The sequence below is a fragment of the Nestor notabilis genome, unplaced genomic scaffold (genome assembly GCF_000696875.1).
Source record: "Nestor notabilis isolate BGI_N333 unplaced genomic scaffold, ASM69687v1 scaffold1990, whole genome shotgun sequence".
Taxonomy (NCBI): domain Eukaryota; kingdom Metazoa; phylum Chordata; class Aves; order Psittaciformes; family Psittacidae; genus Nestor; species Nestor notabilis.
In genome coordinates, this window is record NW_009911387.1 from 40,675 (window position 1) to 58,051 (window position 17,377).

Consider the following 17,377-nt stretch of genomic DNA (forward strand, 5'->3'; position numbering starts at 1 on the left):
ATGATATCAGGACTCACTGTGGCAATGAAGTGCTACTGAATACTGGGATCAATAATACAGGTAACTTGTTTACAGGAAGTGAGAGATGTGAATGAATTTGGTTCTGACCAAGCTTCCGACTTCCCTCAGGCAGGTGAGACAAGGGAACGGTAAAGCCCCTATTTAAACAGGTAGCTTAGACACTGGGATGTATTAAGCATGCTGTCTATCTTCAGTGTGTTGCACAGGTATTTTTGGAGCCTAATTTTGTAGCTCTTCTGACTTCTTGTAGAAAGTATTTATACTCAAAAGGTGATACTGCACTTCTGTGACCTTACTACTTACCTTGCACTACACCAGCAAAAGAACTTAACCGGTAAATTCCACTTTATTTATTTTTGGACTAGTGTTTTTACTTGTTTCCATTGAAGTTTTAGATGTAGCTTTCTATGAATTGTGCCTCTCCAATGGGAATTGACGCGTTTCTGTTCCATTTCGTTACGTTAACCAGAAATGAAGATTTTCTTTTTGCTGTCTTTTCCTTTCCGCACCTCCTGGGACACGTTCAGTCCACATAAAGCGAATCGATCCCACCTGAAATACCCACTATCCTGCGGTGCAAGTTCACTCGGTAGATCTCTTTGGTTTCTCACTTGTGCTGAGGTGAGGAGCAAACATCCTCTCATTGTCTTGCCCATGCTGAAGATACTCCTATTTCTTTCTTTTCCCCTAAATTTCAAACACTGGCGATTTGCTCTAGTTTTTGTCACTGTGTAAAGCAAGACAAGGCCAATACCTGCCCTTCGAGTGTTGTGTCCTTCTCTCTGATTTCTTTTAAGCTATATTCTAACTGCCCAGATGCAAAGGTCCAAGTAACTTCTAGAAGAGAAGGCAGATGTACTGTTCCATGAAATCAGTGTTGCGTTAGAGCATAGCTGTCAGCATCTAATCAAAACCAAATTCATTACCACCTCAAGCTTTGCATACTTGCAGGATAAGGCAGGCGAAGCATCCGCTCATGCTGGGAATGGGATTAAACCCCTACCCCACCCCTTATCTATGTGTGTCAGAAGATTACATCTACCTTAACCTCTCTTTCCCAGCAAGGCCTTGCCATGCTGTTCTAGTGTAGGACGTGACCCAACAGCTCCTGTACAGCAGGACCTTGCTATGCTGTGGTTTGTGACTGTAACCACCGTCGCAGACCCGGTGCCTTGGTGTTCTTGTCCATGTACTGTAGGTAGGCTGCACGTGGTGTTCAGAGAAAATAGTGTCATAGGGGTAGGGTAGTACAGTGTCTTAGGGCTTCTAAGTGTGTCTGAAATGGTTATCCTCTGTCCCTGATGGTCTGAGACTTTGATAAACAGATCTGGTTTATTTATTTTATGACAGTGCTGTGGGTTTGGGTTTTTTGAGTGTCTCTACTTGTGGCTCTATTTAAAATTAAACTACTGCTGTATTTTAATGTGAGCAATATACAGGAGATATTTTAATAAAAAAGTGGAAACAAAAGATGGCTTTTGGCTGTGATGGGATGTGGGGCACTGGGGCTGGGGGGGGATAAGTTTCAGAGGTGGGGGCTTATCTTGACTTTCTGTGGCTGAAGAGTCACAGAATCACAGCAGGGTTGAGGGTGGAAGGGCTTGGACTCATCTGGTCCAACCGTGTCCCGAGTATCTCAAAGGATGGAGGCTCCATCACCCCTCTGGGCAACTGCTTCCAGTGCTCAGTCACCCTGATGGTAAAAGTGGTTCCTGATGCTCAGAGGGACCCTCGTGTGTTTCGGTTTGTGCCTGGGGCCTCCTGTCCTGGCACTGGGCGCAGCTGGGCTCTGTCTGCCTTGCACCCTCCCCATCTTAGTGATGTTGTAGACATTAATAATATCTAATAGACACCTTCAGATGCTGTAGTTATCTTAGTGATGTTATGACACCAATAAGATCCCCTGCCAGGCAAGGGACACAGACAAAACAGTCCTCTATCCTTTTCTTCTATCATTGCCCTGCTGCAGTGCTGACCTCAGGGAGGTTAAAGTCACAGACATGATGAGGGGACTTCTTAAAAGCTGCCCAACCCTTGGAACTTGTAAAGGGCTGGAGGAGGGAGAGGAAATTCCTAATATTTGCCATTATTTAGGTAGGAGAAAAAGGAACTGGTCCATGCAAACACATAGTAGTGACTTTGACAGCCTGAAAGAGTCCTGTAAGGCAGGGTACTAATAGGTGTAAAGTCACTCTTGCATTTTAAAACCAGTGTTGCTCAGTCAACAGTCAGGAGAGATCCTCCTGGAAACGAATTCCTGCCTTGCTGCACTGGTTCCCTGCCTTCTGCTTGGGGACCCAAACATGCTGTGTCCTTCCAGCTTAGGTATTGGCCAGTACTTAGGAAATCTGGGAGCTGGTCTCACATAACCCATGGCACTGTGCATCAAGGCAGATGAAACCAGGAATACTCATTTTAGTGTTCAAGAATAAATGATCTGAAAAGGCCTCAAGCTCAGCTACAGTTTAAGATACACAAAACCCACCCTATTTATAGTATAAATACATGAATTGCTGGGAGTGTGCAGAGATGAAAAGGACAGTGCCAGTTTGGCTGGGCAGCAACAACCAGTGTCATGTTTAGACTAGAAATGCAGTGAAAAAAGGGAGTTCCTGTTCACACAGTCTCAGTCATGAGACAGCACCAAGTGAGGGGGGTTTTGGCTTCATCTCAGTTTGGCAGGAGCCTTTGTTCTTGTTGATAAAAGGATGATTTGAAGCACAACGTAGTCAGCTCCAGCACTGACTCCTGCAGGCTGCCTCCACCAGCACAGTGTAGTTTTTCTGGACAACTCCACCTCTGTGTTGGTTTAATGTTTCACTGCTTAAACCACCCTTGTAAAACCAGTTCTGCCAGTGGTAACAGTGGCAGGGTGGCCTCTGAAACCCAGCTCGTGCTGTACAATGTAAGTTCTATAGTACTTAATGGCTATTATTCAAACAGTTTAAACACCGTGTTACTGCTCATGCAGAAAAGCAAATACATTCTGTACATGAGTATCACCAAATCTCCAGTCAATTCCTCTTTTCCCTCTTATTCTGCCAGAATAAAGCTCATTAGAGACACTGAAGAAGTGAGTCATGGTGTTCTCTAACAATAAGGATGTATTTCACACTGGAACCTCAGCATGGATAAGATCAAGTAAGTTCCTTCTACCACTCTTATGCTGCTGTGAGTGCAACAAGCCTTTACTCACGGGACCAGCAGTGCAGAGGCCCAGACAGCAACAGTCTGGTTCTTTCAGCAGCTGCCAGCTCTGATACTCAGAACTCAGCCACTCAAGAGTCACAGCACAAGCTTACTCCAAAATAGAGCCTAGCACCGTGGTGTAGGAAGGGCTCTGGGTTCTGTTTCCTCATTATTAAAGGACAGGAGTTTACACAAGTTCAGTATTAAAGTTTAATATCAAACAATTTGCTCATTGTTACCAATTTTCAATTACAAAACAGACTCCAAAAAAAGGTCATAAAATATGTTGAACCGGCTGAAGGGGGTTAAGTGTGCTCAGCCTCCGAGGGTAAATAGCCATAACTTCTTTTGGTATAAATTATCTACAAAAACTGGTATAAACAATATTCCAATCTTAGTAGGGGGCTTCCATTTAGGATTAGACAAACTTTCCTAGCGACATCCACAGAGTGTTAAAGTTCATTCCCGTTGACACATTGCTGCTGCTGCAGCCTGGCTTTCCGTAAGGCCTCCAGTTGTTTTGCTCTCAGCCACCTCTCCCTGGATAGCGTTGTTTGCCCCACGCTGAGAGACAGGAACCTGGATGAGCAGAAAGAGGGGTTAAGAGCTTGGTCATGTGTCAGGTTTGATAAGCTTAATATAGTAAAACAGAGTTTTCCTTCAATATCCCATGAAATAGGGAAGAAATGTGGGGGGGAAATACTTTGCCTGACTAGGAACCTGTAGCAAGAGGCACAACAGAAGAGATTCCATCATTTGGTTGCTGCCAGCCTCATGCAACTAAAGGTAAAGGTCGGACTTGACCTTAAAAAAGGGGTAAAGGTTGGACTTGATGATGTTAAAGATCTTTTCCAATCTAGCCGATTCTATGATTCTGTAACTCAAACTTGCCAGAAAGGTCTCGGTAACCACAAACAGCAACACCCACCTCGCTACGAGCAGCGTTCTGTGCAGGTCATCAGCTGTTATGCTCTCAGGGTCGTTCTTCCTCATTTCAACAAAGTCTTCTTCTACTGCCTGTAAACAACACAACAGGTAACTGGTGACAAAGAATCTTCACTCAACAGAAGCTCTGAAGGAGTTAACCACTGTAACTACCCTTAGATTGCAGAGAACCAATGCAACTCATCGCTGCCAGGAAGTGAGTCAAAATAGGTCATCTTCCAACATGAGATTTCAAAATGAGTTTTGGAAAAGAATTAGGTTCCAACATGAGTTTTAGGAAGCAGGATATGGGTAAGGTATGTACTGAAATGCTCAAGAGTACAAATCCTTGACAGGAACATAGAGAAAATGCTTCTCTTTGGTTTCTTAGAAAACATTAAGGAGAATCACTGACAGGGAGAGCAATGGGAAAGTACAGTCCTGTTTAGCTGCTTTTATCTGAACACACAGTTGAGGAGCTGTTAGTGGAGTGCCCCATACCTTGGTCACTTCCTCAGAGATGCTGTAGTCCAGCAGCCTCAACAAGCTGAGGTAAATGCGGAACTTGTTCAGGACAGACGGGAGCACTGCTGTGAGGAGGCTGCTCATGTATTCCTCCATGTTTGGTGGGATTATCTGTGGTTGTAAGTGGACTTGGCAATCTGACTGAAAAACAGAATTGTATATCATCTCTTTCCACATCCTGTCTTTTCCCATTCCACGATGGATTTACTTTCTGAAGCAACAGAAGTCACTATTTCCCAGAATTAGGGTAAGATGATGCATCCCTTAAATATTTAACAGTTCCCTTTTTGAAGACCTGTGTGAAGTCCTTATTCAAGCCGGAGCCAGTTTCACAGATTCCCAGACTGGTTTGTGTTGGAAGGACCTCAAAGCTCCTCCAGCTCCAACCCCTGCCACGGGCAGGGACACCTTCCACTAGAGCAGGTTGCTCCAAGCCCCTGTGTCCAACCTGGCCTTGAACACTGCCAGGGATGGGGCAGCCACAGCTTCTCTGGGCACCCTGTGCCAGCGCCTCAGCACCCTCACAGGGAAGAGCTTCTGCCCAAGAGCTCATCCCAGTCTTCCCTCAGGCAGGTTAAAGCCATTCCCCTTGTCCTGTCCCTACAGGCCCTTGTCCAAAGCCCCTCTCCAGGTTTCCTGGAGCCCCTTTAGGCCCTGGAGCTGCTCTAAGGTGTCCCCTTCAGGAGCCTTCTCTTCTCCAGGCTGAACCAGCCCAGCTCTCTCAGCCTGTTCACTTAAGAGGTGAGAAAGCCAAATGCTCTGCTCATAAAGCTGGAATGCAGGAGACCAGGTATTTGTAAACTTGGGCTGCTCAGCGTTTCTGATGTCAATGTCAGTTCCATCACTCTTTATTCCTGTGCCCATCAGCTCCTAAACTGCTAGAATAGGCTTGGAGAGTCACAGGGTAGCTGCAGCCTTTCCCCATCACCACTCAGCCCAGGAGGAGGGAAGGTCAATCCCTCTGTTTTCCTTTGGCCTGCCTGCAGCCAGGAGCGAGTAACTAACACCGGTATCATACCCACCCCTCATCACAAGGCAGTTTTCCTGCCTTCACCTCTCAGGAATGGCATCCTCTAAGTAGCTACCACCTGTAATTACTCCCCAAATTCAGGAAAAGCCTTTGCCATACCGGTAGGAGCGATCGACCCTCGGAAGTGATAAGAACATTAATATTGCATGGGAATTCCATCTGGTGGTAACTGAAGTCATAATCCACCTTTTGCCAAGTGATCAGGTTACCCAGTGCTGTCACGTTATGGACACCTGGAAGAGCAAGAACAAGCTCTGACAAGAGGACCTAAACAAACATCAGACCTGATTTACTTTCTGTCCAATCTGTCTTTAGCGAGCAGCTGGTAGAAAAATTCTTGTTTCTTCTGGTAGCTGGGGTGTCTCCCAGATAGAAACAGCCACGTCTTCAGCCCAAAATTCAGACTTGAAATTAAAAAGTCTTATCTTTTTTTACCCTAAATTCAGTAGAGAAGAACATCACACCAACAGAAATGAAATAACATCGACCAGCCCGTGTTATCTGCAACTTTTAACACTGAAAATACGACTTCTCATGAAATGGTGAGGTTTCTTCAGACATGAAGGACACATGTTTTAGCAAACCTATAAAGCAGCACAGAGAGATTTTTCTGGAAATGGGAGTTTTACCCAGTTTTGACTTATTCTTCTGAAACAATGCACAGATTTCTATTAGTTGTACTATTTCTATTAGTGAAATTTAGTAATTTTACCAGAACAGAGTAACAAGAAAGACCTGAAGACTTGATTTCAAGTGAATCATTTCAGTGAATTACTTCTAATAGCAAGAATCAGAACAAAAAGTTTCTAACTAGAAGCAAGCTGAAATCTGAACCTCACCAGTTCTGCCACTCTAAATGCTTGAATGAGAGCCCTGACACTCACTGGGGAGACCCAAGAGGCTTATGGTATTGTGCCACCAAGCAGGCTTCTCAGGACAGCATTTTTAGCTCAGGATAAAGTCACTTCCAGTGATTTCCTATTCTTCTTTCCTTGAAACCACCACAAGTATCTGTACTAAGCATCCTCCAGTTACTGAACTTCTAACAGGTACGGTAACTCACCTCTTTTAGGTAGCTTGTAACTAAAGTAACTGCCTAAAGCTCTGTAGAAAGCACTACATAGTGCACATCGTTCTGTTCCACACGGGAATAGCTATTTTTTTTCTAATCTCCATTTTTTAGTTATATTTTCAGAGATGGTTTCCATATAGACAATAAAGTTATAAAGCATAAGGCAGCAGCATATACTTCCCCCTCTTCATTCATTATAGCAGGAAAGTAAAAGGCTATTCTAATGAATCAGAGGTATTTTGGTCTAAAGAATTAATGAAATCAGTGGCCTTTTCCACCACGTGACAGACACTGTCCAGTGTTTTCTACAGTGCAACCAAAGTGAAACTGAACAAGGAACCATCTTGTTTCGTTATCTCTCATCTGTGGTCTGGGACAGAGATTTTTACTCCACAGAAGCATTTCTGAGCAGAATAGCAGAAACTTTCGGAAAGTAGAATATGGAAAAAAACTCCAAACCTGCAGAGCTCAAGCCTTAAGTTGTCCAAGAAGGCTGCAGACAGCAGGAAGCAATGAAATAGGATACAGAAATCACAGTTTTGCTACAGACAATTATCCCTGGGACACAATTAGCATCACTGTCTTAAAACACATCAACTTCTAAGCTGCCAGATGAGATTTGCTTTAAAAATACAAACACAAAAGGTCTACCTTTTGTGTCAAGCTGTCCTTGCTCGAGCTGAGTCTCATCCACGACAAGGGAAGTGTTGCTGGCAAGCTGCAGCACTCCACTGACCAAGCGATTCGCTGCATAGTCTTTGTGTGGGATGAATCGTGAGTGGTTCATGTTCTCTATGGTCATTTGCAGGCGATAGGACTGCAACGGGAAGAGAAATTAATCAGCACCTTTCCTCTCCTCCAGCTTCCCTCATGCTGCTTCCTTTAGCAAGAGCTGTAGCTGTGAACATCCATAGTGAGTAAAACAAAACTTGTTACCACAATAGAGAACAGAATTTACCCACGATTTCCAAATGCTAAATACTTAAAATAATGCTGTTAAGAACATCTATCACCTGTATTGCACATCTAGGGGGAGCAAACCAACAAGTGATTTATGGCAGCAATACAGTTATTGGGACAGCAGCCTTCCAGTGTCTGAAGGGGGCTACAAGGATGCTGGAGGGGGACTTTTCACCAGGGGCTGTAGTGATAGGACAAGGGTTCAAACTAAAACAGGGGAACTTCAGTTTAGATCTAAGGAAGAAGTACTTTACAGTGAGGGTTGTGAGGCGCTGGCACAGGTTGCCCAAAGAAGTGATAAATGCCCCATCCCTGGCAGTGTTCAAGGCCAGGTTGGACAGAGCCTTGGGTGACATGGTCTAGTGTGAGGTGTCCCTACTCATGGCAGGGGGTTGGAACTACATGATCTTAAGGTCCTCTCCAACCCAACCCATTTTGTGATTCTCTGATTCTATTACAAACCGAGGATGAGGAAACCAACAAATAATTTACGGCAGCAACACAATTATGATGATCCCAAATGGAATCATTATGAATTTTCTGAAGAATGGTATCCATAAACTCGGGAATAAACACTAACAGCAAAATAATTAAATTAAATTAAATCCCAGGCTGGTTTGTGTTGGAAGGGACCTTAAAGCTCATCCAGCTCCAACCCCCTGCCACGGGCAGGGACACCTTCCACTAGAGCAGGTTGCTCCAAGCCCCTGTGTCCAACCTGGCCTTGCACACTGCCAGGGATGGGGCAGCCACAACAATGTCTAAACATATTAAGCCAGAAAGACAAAATTAAGTATGCAGCATCTGACTGTCAGTTTAATACCTACGAGGATATGATTTTATTTCACATTCACCCTAGATGATGAGGTAAATAGAGACTTCAACTGAGCAGGCAAACCGTAACTCCATTTTTCCTTGCCCTCTACATGGATAAGCAGGAGCCTTCGTTTAACAAGCCTGGCTTTTAACTAAAATATTGTTTATTTCACTGGAACAAGTAACCCAACATCTCCCATCAGAAATATTAAAGCCCTATAATGCCATTGTCCTTACTGCTGGCACAAGCTGCTGGATGATGCGGTATATGTGCTCCGTGAAGATGTTATTCCTTGGACACCCGCTCAAGTTGACTGTGAATTTTCCCAGAGGAAGCACATCTCGTCTTGCGTAACTAAACCAGAAACAACACAGGTTAGGCAAGCAATGATTAACACGGTGAATACAGGTATCAATCAGTTTGGGGGCTGTGCAGGACCTCTGATAGCTAGCAGGGCTTCACTGCTAATACATACATAAATAACACGACCTTTTCCTGCTCCAGTGTCCAAGGAGCTAAGTTAGGCTGGAGGCTGCTTTGGAAGGCTTTGCAGCACGGCACAAAAGCAATGCACTTACAGTGCTTCAGACTTCTGTTCTCTTTGTGCTCTACTGCTACTCAGTGTACGTACTCCATGTACTTCATGCTTTTCCTTTCTTGCTGCCCAATCTCAATTTCCCTGCTTATCATGCTTGTTCATTTCCTTTACCTGCCCTCAGCTTTCCTGTCCCTCTTCTCACTGTATATCTTCTCCCCATTCTGGACAAATGTCAACTTTTGTGTGATACAGCTAAGAGAGAAAACACATTCTAATCTAAGTGTTAGAGCATTCACAGTCCCACTAGAAAGAACAAAGTGTGCACAGAATGAAGAACACCCACATACTGATCTTGAAGGACTGTATTTACATGGGGACAAGGGTTCAGGGCAGACTGTAAACACAACCCCACCATAAATCTTGCCAGCTCATACTTATGCTGCCATGGCGTGATGGTTGGAGTTATCTCGATACCTCTTGTCTCACTGAGAAATGTCTTATGGCTTTTTACACATCAGTTGCAGGTATGAGAAAGGTAAGACACTAAGTCCAATGACAGCTCTGTGAACACTTCTGTAAGACAAGTATGAGCTGTACTATTCACTCTGCAGCAGAATGGAATCTTTGAAAACCATAAAACCACAGTGGTTTCTTTACCGAGGAATTATTACTATTTAGATAAGGGAACCCATTTTTACTTTGAAGAAAGAAATGGGAGCCTGACAATACTTAATCTAATCAGAACATATTGTCTGAAGTTTCCCACCTGAAAATTTAATGAGTCAAAGGACGCTGCTCTTTCATCCAGACACAGTTTAAACCAAGGAGAGAGAACGTTAAGATGCACTTTAATCAGCCATGAAGACGGGTCACAGTGCATGAACATTCATCTGTGGCGTCAGCTCAGGTGGTAAATTTCCATCACATGCTAATGGGGGTCACCTGAACTCACCATTAAACATGTCTACATTTAATTAAACAAACTCCCAGAAGGTACCTTTCAGTGGCTTTTAATACCTGAACAATAACTACTGCAGTTTGTAAATGCCAGTTCCATGTCCTAGTCAATAAAAGGAGCTAGAGAGAAAAAGATGTTTTTATACCTCTGTTTAAAAGTGAGATCTTGGATCTTACTTTTGGATCTTACTGTCCAGCTCTCAAAGGAACACCGAAAGGATACATTGCCACAAAATGGGCCTTGTAACTAAACTTAGACATGTTACTGTGTCTATTATGACAGGGCAGCTCTGACTGGCCAAAGCACTACTGAATAAGTGCTATGTCAGCTATTTCTGCCATTTACTTGCAAACTGGTGAAGAACCCCATAAAAGGAGATTTCCTCTAAAAGATGAAGATGTAAATTCTCAGCAAACACCTCAGTACTTACACTGTAGAGATGAGATGCAGTATAAGGTATTCGGCAGCCAAACTGTCTCCCAAGAGGGCATGGGTGAGGAACCCAAGCAACTCTGCTCTCACTGGTGACAGCTCCGACATGAAATTAGACACAACTGATAAAAAAGCAGAAGGCAACAAACATCAGGAAATGTGCTGTTCTCACCCTCTTCCCTCTGTAGAAACCTTACTTTTCACTACAGTGTGATCCAAAGGAATTTAGGACAAATAAACAAACATCCATTGGTTTTCCAACTGAGCAATTATTGGCTTTGGATAACTCAAGTCACTCACCATTGCCTTGGAAATGCTTTATCTTTTGTAATTAGATGTTGTGTAACCTGTCTGCAGAAGGCTGTAAAGTTTGGAGTCAAATATCTAAAACTGATAGACTATCCACACTGTATCAAAAGCAGAAATAAACCCTTCCACATAGCACAGCTCAGGACAAGCAATACAAGGCATGCAAGGAAGAAAATGATAGGTATCAATTAGAGGTTGCATGCAATAGTTCAATGGTAAAAAGAAAAGAAGAGTCAAGTAGGCCACAAGGAAGAGCAGAGCTGTTTAAAACCAGAATTGCCTGATTTTCTTCACTGTATTATGATTCTTTCTGTTGTCAGCATGTTTCTTGTTTTCACTGCTATACATTAAATTGAAAATTCCATTTTCCAGCAATACACTACTTGAAAACGAACAAAATCTTATAGCTGCTCATGGCAGGGGGTTGGAACTAGATGATCTTAAGGTCCTTTCCAACCCTAACTATTCTATGATTCTATGAACTTGGTAAAATCCTTGTGCACACAGAAGGCAAACCCAAGTTTCATACAAATCAGATTCATTTCAGTACTCTAAACATGTAAGCATCACATAAACACAAAGACTTGCATCTTGTCCAGTCTGTAGTACTGAATGGTTGCTCTACTTAACAGGATTTAAATTCAAACCCTGCCCTTGATCAAGTTCAGATACTCACAGGTTTTACTCTCCTCTTCATTAAGGCAGGCAGGCAGTAATGGGTTAATGTGCTGCAATTTCTGTGCCAAAATCACATGGATTCTTGGGACTAATGAGGCCGGAGGACTGTGCACTCTCTGTTCCTCTGCTGTGTCCATAGACTCCATAGGATTGAGAGCTGAGCTGTCCCTAGGAAAAGGCACAGCACAACTGGACTTAAAAACATTCCACACAAATTTCTCTCCAGTTGACTAAGAACAGCTGGAACCAGGCCAAGAACTGAGCACACTGGAACAAACAACATCCACTCCCAACTCCTGGTAACTCTTCCCATATTCCCACTATGTTATGATTTTTATAAACACTATAAATACTGACTCACAATTATACAATGATATGACAGTCTTCCATAAGACCTAAAGGGAACAAGAAGAAATCTGGAGAGGGGCTTTGAACAAGGGCCTGTAGGGACAGGACAAGGGGAATGGCTTTAACCTGCCAGAGGGGAGACTGAGATGAGCTCTGAGGCAGAAGCTCTTCCCTGTGAGGGTGCTGAGGTGCTGGCACAGGGTGCCCAGAGAAGGTAGGCACCAGATAAGATACAGCTTCAAATAAAATGTCACACATGTTCTGTCTACCATGTACTGAATGAAATCTAACCAGGATTTATGACATTGGCCTGGGTATGCTCATGTGGGACTTTCATCTTCCACCAGTTTCCAGAGCCTGACAACACGATCTTCTAGACAGTCACACAACAGCTGTATCACTGGCTGAGTAATAAACAATGAGTAAATAAATCCTAATGTACCTCAGCTCAGACTTGAAGGTGTTACCTTTTAAGAGTTCAGATACACAAGCTTTGCTCTTCCTCATGATGCAAAGTTCCTTCCAGAGGGTTTTCATTTCTTTCTTAGAAACTAAAATCCCTGAAGTGGCTTTATCAGATAATAGTAAAGTTTAGTACTAATTTAATCAACTTGTAAACTGGTTTCAAAAGGTGAAAAGCTTTATAGCTTCAAAGCCTCTTCAGCAGTCCACCACACGACTATCCCCTCTTTCCACTGAAAGAAATGTCTTTTGTTTGCATTCAAAACATTGCTAAATGCCACCAGTTTGTCTATTTGTGACAGAATGACAGGCAGGAAAACAACCCAACAAGCTATGACAGACCAACTGAGCTGTCAGTCTGGGAGTAGCTGTCAGACAGCTGATAACCAAAAGCAGCTGACCAGGCTGGGTTAGCTTTTCAGAAGCTGGCACTATGAAGGATTCACACTGCACTTGCCGTATTGTACTTATCAGAAAGATAAACAAAATCCCCAGCAGAACTGAAGCACAATGGTTCAAGGCATCAGTAGCACATATGTGAAATCCCATTTTGGTCATTGTCACTCCCCAGAATGTTTTGCTCATTGAATTTCAGGATCACACATCAGGGAAGCCTTACCTCTCTTCATTGTTTACTATGCTCAGCACTGGATCCACAGACAAAATGCCATATACCTCCAGAACATCGTTGACTTTGAAGCTATCCCAGCTCTCATAGACCTGCCACAAAGAGACAATAATAAAATACAGAGGCAGATGGGCCAGGCTGCACACAAACACAGACTAAAGGAAATTACATCTCAGGAGGCTCAGCTGTAGACTGAGAACACTCTGTGTCAAGATGTGTCTCCTAGTCCCCAGTGGCAGTAAGCTGATACTGGAAGAATGAGTTTCAACGATTGCATGCTTTTTCCTCCTGGCATTCTTTTGCTACACAAATGCAAATCATTGTATTCTAATCTTATTTATCAAGATTTGCTGAATAAGGGAGCATTTAACACAGTAAAAGCATAGAAATTTTGTGCTGGAAGTTGCTTGTCAACACAGCACACCAAAGACTATTTCAAATACAACACAAAAGTGTGGCTTATTGGTTTTTTTACTTGTTCCATCACATCTTTCTTCCTTAGAGGACAAATCCTAAAAGCAAAATACCAGGAGTCAATCCCAGCTACATCCTCAAGCACGTAGTAATGGACTCTTCATCAGGGACTGTAAGTGATAGGACAAGGGGTGATGGGTTTAAACTTAAACAGGGGAAGTTCAGGTTGCATATAAGGAAGAAGTTCTTTACTGTGAGGGTGCTGAGGCACTGGAATGGGTTGCCCAAAGAAGGGGAAAATGCTCCATCCCTGGCAGGGTTCAAGGCCAGGCTGGACAGAGCCTTGGGTGACCTGGTCTAGTGTGAGGTGTCCCTGCCTATGGCAGGAGGTTGGAACTGGATGATCTGAAGGTCCTTTCCAACCCAAACCAGTCTGTGATTCTATGACATTTTATAATTAAGAAAGAGAAGGTGCAGGCTCTAAGAAATGCTGCTAAAGCATTTCAACAATTCAAATTCAGCACTTGTGAAGAGAAACAACGTAATATTGAAGAGAAACAACGTCATTATCTGCAGAAACAAAACTCGGGACCTGAGAGCCAATTTCCCTGCCTTTATAAACAGTGCAGGACTAACTACTTACATTCTACCTCCAGATTCTGTCTGCCTCACTGAGGCCACAGCCATGCTCATCATCTCTCCACTTTTGTTACCTTTACAAGACATGCTGGTCCCTTCTCTCCTGGCAATGGAAAATTTAAGTCAAGTGGAGGGGAGCAGTTGGGAGAAATGAGATGATGACCTGCAGAAGCTTCTGTTTCTAATCTCTTTGGCTCCACACATCCATGGATGTCACCTCCACTGCCTGAAAAAAATACAGGATTCATAAGCAGAAATGCAAAAGTGAACAACTTTTTTTCATGAGCAACACAGAATTAACCTAATTTAACAAGACATCTGAGAGAAAAGTATTTAATAATGCAATATATTTGACAGAAAATACTCTTCATCAGAATAGGAAAGCCTCACAAATACATATCCTATATCATCAAGTGTGAGAGAGTGTACTGGTAAAGAACTGTGCCTTAGAAACCTAAACAGGGCCAGAAATATGCTTTTCAAAAGGTAATGCTTAAACTGTGTGAACAATTAGTTTTCTAAATTCCACAGGACTGCAAAGGAAGTATTTTTGTGCACCTAAAAAAAAAAAAAAAAAAGAGAGAGCTTAAAAGGTGAGAGTGTGCATCAACACAACAGTTTACATTAAAAATTTCTGTGTTTTCTCTGCATAATAAAGCTATAAACATCTACTCTACAATTGATTGGTCTGAGGATGAAGAGAAAATTGTCTAAACTGACTTGCAAACTGGTAAGAATACAAAAGGAAAAGGCTGAATTCAGCTAATGAACCCAACAGACAGAACACCAAACAAAAGAAAGCAATAGGTTCTGGTTTGGTTTGTTTTTCCTTCAACAGGACTGACAATTTTAACTAACCACATTCTCTTGTTCAGAAGAAAACTTCTAAGAATCTCTAAGAAACCCCTCGCACCCCAAATCTCAAAGAAACCCCCCAGTTTAAGCAGCACTCCACAGAGCAAAGCAAATTGTTCAGACTTATTATAACATAAGAAAGAAATGCACACCACCTGAACGCTGCTTGTGTTCCAAACACCATCCTCTCAAAAGGTTAAAGAGCTTTCTTCAGGATGCTACAAGTGTCTGGTATTAATCTGGTTCCTTTATGAAGTTGGGTTAGTAAATTACATTAGAAAACAGGTAAGGCTGGAAGATCTTTTTTAGATATAAACTACTGCTTGTAGCAAAGCAGCACCTACTTGACATGTTTGGCTTCAATTTACACGAGATCCACACACATTGCGTGAAAGAGACAAGAGAGACAACATGAAATTGGCAACAGGAACTCTTAAACTTCATCCTGCCGCTATGAATTGTTGGTGTGCTGACACATAGAAAAGGCAAATCACAAGAGCTGCTGTACAGAACGTTAATTTTAGGAATTAAGTCTAGAGAGTAAAGCCAACAAGTCATACAATACACATGCGACATCGCAGGCTCTCCCACACTGCTTCAGTTTAAACCACTGATGACTTCAGTAAAGCCACCAAATTAGTTCTGAAGGCTGCAACAAAACTACTGATCCAAACAATTGCAAGTATTTCAGGTTTTGGAAAGGAAATCTTTGCAAATTCTGGAAAGATATCAGAACAACTATTCATTAGTAACTACTATTACCCATATGTTGCTCTTTCTGTTTAGATGGATGTAGATCCATGTCCTCATCTTCCTCATAGCTCCTCTTGTGGCGACTTGGCGTGTAGGATGTTGAGGGACTAACTCGAGCTTGGCTTGCACTAATATATGCGTAACACTGAGGATTAAGGACAACCACAGACTTGGCTGAGAAAATTCAAGCAAATTAAGGGTTTTGTTTGCTTGCAGAACCAAACTGCTATTATGCAAGACACATTCAAATAATGATTCAAATTGTTATCTAGATATTATCTCTTCAGACACGTAACTTGCTTAAGTGTACAGCAGTCATTGGCTTTGTTGAAAATAGAAACTAAAACCCAGAATGCTATTCCACTATCAGCCTCTAAAGAGAACATGCTTGTGGTCAGGTACAACTGAGAATCTCCCACATCTCAAGCCTAAAGAGCAGACATTATAATAATGGAGACCTGCTCTCTGATACAATTATTACTACTTTTAAAATAAACACATAGGAAATATTCAGATACTTGTCAGGTACTGGCAATACTACACTGGTAAATGAATTCTGGAAAAGCCAACATACTTCTCCTTTTCTTAGCATGACGGGCAAGCATTGAGATAGTGTTCACTATTTTCCTAACAGTCCTTCTCACTTTACATTTCCACTGCTGCAGTACTTTGCTGTGAGCTTCGAAGCCTAACTCTTATCAATCATTTTATTAAAAAAACTGTGTTAGCTTCTGTTTAAAATTGCATTGGCATTCTGTACCAAAGACAAGCAGTGGTTTCCTTAAACTCTGAACTGAAATATCAAATCATTATAGATTTTTCCATCAAATTCACATCTTCTCACAAACTGCAACATATCTCAAGTTTTCTAGACCTCTCCCCCACTCTCTTGGGCAAGAAGGGAATGTAAAATTCCTAAAACATGTTAAAATAAGCATCCTGTATCCATTCCACTCAGATAATTCAACTTCCATTTACTAGGAGAAACTTAAGGCGATTTGTTTCTCCCCAGAACATTTCCTGTTCTCATTGAGAAAATGCCATACTGTCGTTAAACTATTAAACCCACAACATTTCCAGGAACTATTGTCTTAACATGCTCAGCTCCAGGTGTTCTTACAGGTTCTTGCAGAAGACTCTTACTCCATAAGTGTCCTCATTTAATCAGAAAATGCCAGTGGAATGCCCATGACTCAACTGAAGCTCCTCTTTATCTTAGCATTTGCAAACAGAAATGAAGGGAAATTTTCAAGACCCTCCCAAGCAAACATGAAAATCTAGTCCAAATCCCTACTAAATCAAACAGCAATGCTTCTAAACTCATTTACATTCTCTTTGTGCATAGAGCACACCATAGAATCATCAACAGTTTGGGCTAGAAAGGACCATAAGATCATCCAGGTTCAACCCCTGCCACAGGCAGGGACCCCTTCCACTAGAGCAGGTTGCTCCAAGCCCCTGTGTCCAACCTGGCCTTGAACACTGCCAGGGATGGGGCAGCCACAGCTTCTCTGGGCATCCTGTGCCAGTGCCTCAGCACCCTCACAGGGAAGAGCTTCTGCCTAATGTCTAACCTGAACTTCCCCTGTTCAATATTTCCTTATTCTACACCTACCACCTCTCTGGATTCACTCAAAACAAAGTTTAAAGTTATCCCCTTCAACCTAGTGAATTAGTTGGTGAGCACTGTTCATATAGCAGAGCACTGGCACAGTCAAAAAGATATTTCTTTCACCCATGCTGATTCACCAGGCACTGGAACGCAGTAGAAAGTCTGTCTTTCTGAGGTGACTGTTTGGGAGGAGTTCAAATCAATTTCCTGCTG

The 17,377-nt window shown here is 42.6% G+C and overlaps 1 protein-coding gene across 1 annotated transcript in view; it reads right to left on the reverse strand.

Annotated features, from left to right (window-relative positions):
* Positions 1-3,406: 3,406 nt before the first annotated feature.
* MCMBP (minichromosome maintenance complex binding protein) overlaps positions 3,407-17,377 on the reverse strand; it is a gene marked incomplete at its 5' end in the record, with an annotated part of 17,175 nt that continues 3,204 nt past the window's right edge. Inside the window, 12 exons of the mRNA XM_010014384.1 lie at positions 3,407-3,789; positions 4,139-4,227; positions 4,636-4,800; positions 5,789-5,922; positions 7,413-7,578; positions 8,775-8,892; positions 10,465-10,588; positions 11,452-11,621; positions 12,883-12,983; positions 14,019-14,170; positions 15,562-15,691; positions 17,279-17,374. Coding sequence (XP_010012686.1) covers positions 3,663-3,789; positions 4,139-4,227; positions 4,636-4,800; positions 5,789-5,922; positions 7,413-7,578; positions 8,775-8,892; positions 10,465-10,588; positions 11,452-11,621; positions 12,883-12,983; positions 14,019-14,170; positions 15,562-15,691; positions 17,279-17,374 — 1,572 coding nt within the window. The remainder of the gene's footprint in view (positions 3,790-4,138; positions 4,228-4,635; positions 4,801-5,788; positions 5,923-7,412; positions 7,579-8,774; positions 8,893-10,464; positions 10,589-11,451; positions 11,622-12,882; positions 12,984-14,018; positions 14,171-15,561; positions 15,692-17,278; positions 17,375-17,377) is intronic.